We start from the raw sequence: 8,894 nt of genomic DNA on the forward strand, positions 1-8,894 counted from the left end.
CAGGGCTGTTGGATGCCTGCACAGGGGCCTTGTGTGGTCAGTGCTGAGGCGGGCTGCTCTCCCCAGTAGCTAACACCTGGTATGTACTGAGCTGAGAAGGGCAGGGGTGGGGGAGATCTTGCAGCTGGGATTTTACTCAGAGACAGCTCATTCCCTGAACACTCCTCCCCCAAAACTTGCTAGAAGCACTGATAGCTACCCTACTGAGACTGAATTTAGCCTTCTGGGATTCAGACGGTGCTGATTCTAAGGGGGGGGGGGATACTTGGGATGCTTGCAAGGCTTTTTTTTGTAGCAGGAACTCCTTTGCATATTAGGCCACACACCCCTGATGTAGCCCATCCTCCAAGAGCTTACAGGGGTTTTCTTACAGGGCCTACTGTAAGCTCCAGGAGGATGGGCTACATCAGGGGTGTGTGGCCGAATATGCAAAGGAGTTCCTGCTACAAAAAAAGCCCTGGCCGCATGTAGATTTCTCTCCCCCCCCCCCCCCCCTGGAGGTTTATTTCCTTGCCCAAAGTGTAGCTAGGGAAGCTGCTGCTTAAATAGGGAAATCAAGCAAGGGGAAGGGGCTTCTGGGCTCTTTTGTCCCCAGTGGCATTTCTGCTCAAACACTGTATCTTTTCATTGTTGCTTTGCAACAGGAGTCAGCATACAGATGGTGTTTTAGCGGGGAAATGAAAAGACTCAGGAAGTTTACTGCTAGGTTCTCTCTCTCTGGTATTTTTGTTATTTTCTGTGTGTGTGTGTGTGTGTGTGCACACACCTGGAAGTCATGGTGTCCTCTGGTGACTGACCCCTACTGGGGGCCAGGAGGATATTCAGAGAGGTGGCTGAATAAAGCCTGCCCTTGTCTTCCTCACTTGGTATTCCAAAGAGGTCTCCCATCCAAACACTTACCAGGTCGACCCTGCTTAGTTTCTGAGATCTGAGAAGATCGGGTTTGCCTGGGTTATCCAGGTCAAGGCACTCTTGGTTTTCTGCCACAGACTTAATTTCATCTTTGGGGGGAACCTTTCCAGGATGTCTTTTTTGGGGGGTGGGGTGGGGGGAGCTGCTGGAAACCCACCCGCCCCCCCATCAAGCCCTGCAGGGAAACCACTCAGCCCCTGGGACACTGCATGGGCCAGGCCCTAGAGGCCAAAGGGAAGCCTCTCCCCTTCCGGGCGCTCCAAATAGCAGCCGAAGGAGGGTAAAGGGAACCTCTCTCCATATACTCGGAATATAACATTTTGGTCTTAAAGGTGCCGCTGAACCAGGGGTCATTTCATAGAAAAAGAGATGCCAGGGCTCATTAGCACAACTCATTTGCATATGCCACACACCCCTGACATTACCCGAAGGTGTCCTAAATTATAGCAGCTCAGCATCTACCTTAAACTGCATCTTGAATGATAACTGTCCTAATAAAACCTTACTCCCATCATACTTTTAAAAGTACTTTCTCCTACGTGGTCACAGTGGCATGATGAAGATTTCTACCTCTCTGCTTCATATGTTTGGATTATTTCCCCCTTATTTGTGTGTGTGGAAAGTTTGTCAAAGCTTAGAGTTCAGCAAAATTCTCACAGGGGGGTTGAGCAATGGAGCCCAGAAGCAAGGTGTTTTTTGGGGGGTGGGGTTAAGAAAGAAAGCAGGATATAGTTCAGAGGTTCCGGAGCGGGGCTCCTGTGAGCTCCTGCCCCAAATGAAGCCTGCGCTGAACTCAGACTTTGCTCCCCATCAGGATCGAATTCCCTGCCAAGGGCTGTCTTCCCGCCACTCTCTTTCTTGGCGCCGGTTCGTCTTCGGCCGCTGATTGGGCGCCGGCAGGGGGTTGATTTCCAGGAAGGGAAAGCGAAAGTAGCTCTCTTCGTCTCTCTCCTCGCTTGGCGGAGGCGGCTGCTATGGCGGCTGAAGGTACCCTGAAGGAGCTCTGCGAGGAAGCCTCTTGCTCCATCTGCCTGGACTTCTTCAGGGACCGTCACCGAGTGCGGCCACAACTTCTGCCGAGCCTGCCTGACCCGCAGCTGGAGGGAGGCGGGGGCCGCCGAGCCTTCCTGTCCCCAGTGCAGAGGAAAAGCTCAGCCCAGCAGCCTCAGGCCGAACCAGCAGCTGGCCAACATGGTGGAAATAGCCGAGAGAGTCGCTCTGCAAGAGGCCGGTGCGAAGGGGGGAGTCCGCGAGGAGGAGGAGGAAGCCTCCCTCTGCGTGGTCAGTGGTCCAGCCCCTGATCTAATAACCACGCCCCATTAATTGTGGTTTGTTATTTGTAAGCACCTGCCTAATGACTTGTTAATTTCTTACGCCCCTTTCCCCTGAGAAGCAACTTCCAGAGACTTGAAAGAATGCACAAGTGTATTGTTCTTTGTTTGCCATTCTGCTATGAGGCTAACTTATTGTAGCGACTACACTCGCAGGGAGGGGCTGCCAGTCTGCAGACAGGAGATTCTCAGGTCTTAATGTAATTTTGGTCCTTCACATGTGTGCCCACAGTCCCAGCAAATTACTCCACAAGGAGCAGCAGAAATTGGCAAATACAGTACTATTTTCGTGCACAAAACCAGCTAGTGTGAGTGGAAAGCAATCTGAGGGCTCAGTTTTATTTTTTGGTAGCCATTCCCTGCAGATGCAGTCTGGCTGTGAGGAACCCAGATCCAGTTCTTAAGAAAGCAGGAACTACAATGTGGTGAACATTCATCTCCAAAGAGGCCCACCCCATCTTTATGTTCTTTCAGCATCAGCTGGTCTCTCTAGACCAGGGGTCCTCAAACTTTTTAAATAGGAGGCCAGTTCACTGTCCCTCAGACTGTTGGAGGGCCGGACTGCCGTTACTGTACAAGGCCGCGAGCCGTCAGTTCTCCGTCTTCTGCATCTCTCTCCCTTCCCCACACCACACACCCCGGCCTGGGAACTCACCTCACCTCAGTATCACCTCAGTCTCTGCCGCCTCAGCCCAGTGCCGGAAGTGTGCGTTGCTAACACGAGTTTAGGTCGAACGTCACTTCCGGTCTGATTTTGCCATAACCCGGTGGGCCGCATAAACGTCCTCAGCGGGCCGCAGTTTGAGGACCCCTGCTCTAGACTGTCAGTTCCTTCCTCTGCTTCTTTGATCCAGGGGGAAGGGGGTATGTGTGTGTGTGGGTTCTGAATTGTATGAACAGCACCATAACAAGATTTTCTCCAGGTATGAAATATGGGAGTCATTTGAGAATCCAGCGGCTTTACCTCTTGTACTGAAGTGGCACATCTGGGACTTCTCAAGTTTAAATACCCTTTTGGAGGGCATCAAGAAGCAATTTAAAGGTAAAGAAGAATCACTGCAGGAATTCGGACAGGACATTAGAGTGGGCCAGATGTGTTTTAGTCTGCTCCAGGCTGCTTATATGATTAACAAACCCAGGAACATGGGGAATGTATGTATCAGAAGGCTATTTTAATTCACCATGTAAATTTTTCTGGTCAGAATTCTGCTGCTTTAGCTCACAATTGCATTATATGGATTTCTCAAAATTGGTTCTATATTGCTGATCTGTAGGCGTTTGTGTGACCATGCACTGGCAAACTTCAAGGTAGATAGATGGTAGAAGGGGCCCCTAAAATGAATGGGAGGGGGAGGAAACTGCCCTTAAGGGCATTGTTCATTTAATGAAGATGTCCACCTGATACTTTTTAGGGTCACATCTTTGTAAAGCGTCTGTGGCCTAATTGGACTGATCAAAACTGATCCCTTTGGTTATGTATGTTTGCTTGAATATGTCTTGTTGAGCCCACAGAATGGTCTCAAGGGGATCACAGTGCTGTCTTAGTTACACCCTTCTGAGCCCATTGAAATCAGTGAGTTCAGAAGGGTGTAACTTTGCTCAGGATGGCACTGTGGAACCTCTGTTTCGAATCGTTCTAAATTTAGCTGGATTGGACTCTTGTTCTGCAGTCCTTACCATAATTCCTCTGAAGTGACTCTCAGGTAACTCAAATTGACTTGTGAAAATGAATCTGCATAGTTGTACACAATTCTCTGCCCCAGAGTAGCTTCTAAGATATGTACCATGAAGTCACAAATGACTTATGGTGGCCCCATTAAGAGGTATTCAAGGCAAGTGAGAATAGAGACTGCTGTTTTCCCCCCTCTGCAGAGTCTTCTTCGGTCTTCTATTCAAGTACAAGCCCAGCTTAGCTTCTGCGATCTGACGAATTGAGGCTATACCATGCCACCTACCCTTCCCAAGAGAAAAAAGACAGTTATTAACTGATAATTTTATCCCAAGATTTGTGATAAGCAATTCTTTCTGTTGTTCAGTTTCTGTCCCTTTGCTTCCTCAGACACTCTGGGTTTTGGACTTCACCTGCAGAAAGGTACATTTTTCTTCATACACTAATCAATTATTTCTAAACTAAAAAGCTTCACCTTACAATTTGTGTTCTACTTGGTGTTCTCAGAGATAACATTACTAAACACTATTGTTTCGTTCCTCAAAATCCTACTTTCCCTGCCACAGCCAGTTCCTTTGTGTTCTGAGGATGTCAGTAAGGGTGAAATAAAAGATGAACTCTGAGGGGATGAACTGGCTCTTTTCACCTACCTGCTGCCACATTGAAATCATGGGAGAACAGTTTCTGTGCAAGAGCTTGGCTGAGGTTTATAAGGAAAGTCTTGGTGTTCTTCCACCAAAGGTGGCTGTTGAGCCATCCATTTTTCCAGCTCAGGGTAGATCACACAGGAAGCCCACAGGAAAACAGCTCTGCCTTTTAAAAGGGCAGGAGGAGGCAGGAGAGCCTTTTCACCAAGGGAGAGTGTGGCGAAGGTGGGAGAAGGCCATGAGTGGCAAGAGAAGGAAACAGAACAAGTCAGAGGGTGGAATCCCTCAGCTGATGCCATTCTTCTGTCCTCATTTTCCCTCAACAGCAAATGTGACTCTGGATCCAGACACGGCCCATCCACGACTCATCCTGTCTGAGGATCAGAAAAGTGTGCAAGCAGGATTAAAAACTCAGGCTCTGCCCCACAATCCTGAGAGATTTGACGGGGAGTATATTGTGCTGGGCCGTGAGGGATTCACAGGAGGCTGCCATTTCTGGGAAGTCCTTGTGAGAAGTGAGGAAGCATGGGCTGTGGGTGTGGCCAGAAAATCTGTCAGGAGGAAGGGAACCTTCATCTTGAATCCTGACGAAGGGATCTGGAAAGCAGGGAAGTGGGGGGGCAGCTACAAGGTTTCTGTAACAGGCCATGGCTGTTACAGACTGTTGACTGTGACTGGGGAGCTCAAGAGGATCCGAGTGTGCCTGAACTATACTGGGGGTCGAGTGTCCTTTTTTGATGCTGACCGAGCAGCCCTTCTCTACGAGTTCTCTGGAGCCTCCTTCCATGGAGAGACCCTCCTGCCCTTATTTTGGGTGCGTGGAAAAGGCCACCTCAAAATCTCTTCCTAAGACCTTTTCTTCAACCAGGACCATAAAGAAGAAAATATTCTCAAGAGCCTCCCCCCACTTTTTTTAGTCCTATAAAGGCCTCTCCAGGCTCCCAGGCACCCAAACGGACTTGAGTGAAATGGAGACATCTTTCCTTCCATTTCCCAACATTCCCTTTTTTCTTTGTAGCTTATTTCTCAAAACAAGAATTAACGCATTTCGCATTACAAAGAATAGCAGCTTATTCCAAAGGAGAGCTCTGAATGGACCCTCCCCCTGGGTCTCCTGCAGCCTCCTTTCCGCTCAAGCATGAGAAGAACAACTGCAGGGTCCACAGAAGAAGAGAAGGCCGTGCAAGATTAAATCCGTTTTCTGGACTTCTAGTTTACTTTGGTTTACTGGGCACCATCTGCTGGGATTTCTTGTGTTCACTGAACCCACTGTGAGGGACACTGGAGATCCTGCTCCTATCAGAGTTGATATCTTCATAGCACTTGGCTTTCAGTTAAACAAATGATTGTGTTATGCTTATGATAAAGTTATGTTACCTTGAAAACTGGGCTGACTTGACTTTTGGGGGAGGGGCAGGGAGGGGAATGTCATAACTGCCAGACTGGAGTCCCCTAATTTATTGACTAGAAGCCCCCCTCCCCTCCAGATGGAAGGAAAACCAGAAAGGGGATTTTCATAGCCAGGATTCTGCTGCGTTATGCTTGCATTGTTTTTTTTTCTCCTGAAGCCATTATAAGCCCTTTTCATCCACGCAGCCATCTCCTTTAACTTGTAGAACAAAGCAGGAGTCCAGTAGCATCTTTTATTCAGAATGGAAGCTTTCGTATGCATGCAGACTTCATCAGACAATGGAATGGGGGGCAGCGAGCAGAGCTGCTGATAGGCAGTGGTTCAGAATGCAAAGTTGGTAGCACTGCCCACCAGCTATAAGTAGCTCTGCTCACTGTACCCCATTCCATTGTCTGAAGAAGTGTGCATGCATACGAAAGCTTCCATTCTGAATAAAACTTTGTTGGTCTTAAAGGTGCTACTGGACTCCTACTTTGTTCTACAACTTCAGACCAACACGGCTGCCCACCTGGATCCTTTCAATTGTGTTTCTAAGGCACTGGGTGGTCACGTTTTATCCTCAAATGGCTCTGTGAGGGAAGTTAGGCCAAGAGCAAATGAGATTCACAGCTGAGCAGAAATTTGAACCCAGGCCTTGCCCATTCAAGTCCACCAAACTGTGCACTGCAACACAAGTGTTTACAATCCCACTAGTGTGCAATCTAGAATTCAGAAAAACGTGGTGGTAACAAAGAGGGGACTCTTCAGACACAGGCAGGAGTCCCATTCCTTCCATGTTGGCCACTGATCAGGCACCCGGTCAGCCTCATGCACCCACATCTCCTCCTGCCTGAATCACACAGTAGTAATGGGGATATGGTGGGCCCCCTAATCCCTCCCACCTGCTGCTGCTTCTATCTGTCGCCTTACTGGGCAATGGCATGTGGGCAGCAACAGCTCCCCACTTGGCCTTCTCCCTGCCTTCCCACAGTGCCAGGGATATAGCAGTTTCAAGTCAACTTTTGCCCATCCAGCCAGGCTCCCATGGGGGTGGGATGGGTGTGAGTGATATTGGTCGGCTTTGTTTTTCCTCCTTCCTCACACACCTAGCTCTTGGGGCAGCTGCTCCTCCCACCTCCAGACTGGCAGTTGGAATCCCATGGAGGGGATAGGATAAACATGGAGCAGAGGTCCATCAGTGGCTATTAGCCACAGGGTATTTATGGAACTCTGTCAGGGGCAGTGATTCTCTGTATTCTTGGTGCTCTGGGGAGCACAGTGGGAGGGCTTCTAGTAGTCCTGGCCCCACTGATGGACCTCCTGATGGCACCTGGTTTTTTTGGCCACTGTTGGGCTGGATGGGCCCTTGGCCTGATCCAACATGGCTTCTCTTATGTTCATGACAGGGTAGAAGTTTCTCCACCTATTAAATTTTTTATTTTTTAAAAAACTTTTTGGGATATTTTTAGCAAACCTTGGGAGAAGTGTTGCCATGGGTTTGTAGAAAAATGTCTCCCATGTATACCTGGCCCTGTTTTCTGGGTTTTTCAATATGCACTGTTCAAAATTAGATACGCTGTCCCGGTTCTGCAAGAAGAAGGGGGGTGGGGAAATCCAGGGTGCCTCCTTTTCCCCAACCGTTGTAGAAGGGAGAGAAGGAGCTGGAGATGCAGGCAAGACGCCCATCACTTTCGTTAGTGATTCCGGGGGTCTGTCCCACTCTCCTGCCTCTCACTTGCTGTGCTCCCAGTATTTGATGGTATTTTGAATACTGAAGGAGCAGTTCTGCCTTCCGTCAAAAGAGTTACAGCAATATCTGATGTAGCCAAAGAGAGAATCATGACCCCTTTTTGTGAACTGTAACCAACGTAGTCAGATTTGTAACAAAAGTCTTTCCCATTCTTACAGGAGCATGTGTAAAATATACTGTCTCTTTAATTGAAAACAGAATAGTGATTTCTTGGAAATTATTCCTTCGGTGCAGTATTCAGTTTGGTTCATAATAGACTGGTTTGCTATTTTACCTTGCCTTTCTCCAAGTGTAGATCACTAGTAGCTCCCATCGTTCTCCTGTCTTGCATTTTATCCTCACAGTAACAATCCTGGGAATTAGATCTGGCTGAGAGTGCGTGACTGGCCCTCAGTCCGCCTCCAAGCTTCTGTGGCAGATTGAGGATACAAACCTAGATCTCATAAATCCCAGACAGATGCTGCAATCACAACACCACACGGACTGTGACAGTTCAGGGAAGTTCTGAACTCATCCCCTTTCTTTATTCTGTAAAAGAGAGGCTACGCTCTGTTCTCCTTGTCTCTGCTGCCTTTACCTCAGAAGTGCACTCAAAGTGGCTTCTGTTATTTTCCTGTCTTCACCTCACAACAGATCTAAGGAAGTTAGGGTGTTAGACTAGTCATTGCCACAGTAGGTCATTATGATGGCATCTCAACAGTTTTTAAAATTGCTGCTAGGCACCTCAAAAGCTGGACCAGGGCCTAGTCTTCCTGGACCCTTGTGTTAAGAAACAATCCAAAGTTAGCAGATCAAGAGATGGTCCACTCTAGACTCCTCCCAGGGGGTTCTTTTTATGAGTGCAGGGCCTTGTATCTCCAGCCCTGGTTCTCAAACAGCAGGCTCTTCTGCTCTGGTGATATTCCACAACTAGTCTAGACAGGGTTTGCGTTTTTCAGAACAACTAACAGCCTTTGAACTGCTACTGGAATAATTATTTTTGTGTTCTAAAGCCATAGCAATGAAACCATACTACTGCAATCGATACATCTGTAGAAGTCATAAAGATTAATAACAGATTGCATGTAAACCATACCAATGGCTTTCTCAGAAAAAAATGTTCTTTTTGTTGAGACCAAAGTTCTTGGCTAAGAGTGATTGGTGGGACGGCAGTAAGATAAGAAAGAAAGGCTGAAACAGGAAAGCACTGAAATCT

The 8,894-nt window shown here is 48.0% G+C and overlaps 1 protein-coding gene across 1 annotated transcript; it reads left to right on the plus strand.

Moving 5' to 3' along the window:
- Positions 1-1,886: 1,886 nt before the first annotated feature.
- On the plus strand, positions 1,887-5,944 carry LOC132571807 (E3 ubiquitin-protein ligase TRIM7-like). Its single transcript, XM_060238601.1, has 4 exons — positions 1,887-2,143; positions 3,167-3,285; positions 4,303-4,335; positions 4,886-5,944. The coding sequence occupies exons 1-4, from the start codon at positions 1,887-1,889 to the stop codon at positions 5,407-5,409; spliced, it is 933 nt and encodes a 310-aa protein (XP_060094584.1). The 3' UTR covers positions 5,410-5,944.
- Positions 5,945-8,894: the final 2,950 nt, after the last annotated feature.

The sequence above is a fragment of the Heteronotia binoei genome, chromosome 5 (genome assembly GCF_032191835.1).
Source record: "Heteronotia binoei isolate CCM8104 ecotype False Entrance Well chromosome 5, APGP_CSIRO_Hbin_v1, whole genome shotgun sequence".
Lineage (NCBI taxonomy): Eukaryota > Metazoa > Chordata > Lepidosauria > Squamata > Gekkonidae > Heteronotia > Heteronotia binoei.

Bases quoted from the DNA above. Each gene is read 5' to 3' on its own strand.
- LOC132571807 (XM_060238601.1), top strand. From the start codon at position 1,887: ATGGCGGCTGAAGGTACCCTGAAGGAGCTCTGCGAGGAAGCCTCTTGC. The intron at 2,144-3,166 runs GTGCGAAGGGGG...GATTTTCTCCAG, and splicing joins AGTCGCTCTGCAAGAGGCCG to GTATGAAATATGGGAGTCAT. The intron at 4,336-4,885 runs GTACATTTTTCT...TTCCCTCAACAG, and splicing joins TGGACTTCACCTGCAGAAAG to CAAATGTGACTCTGGATCCA.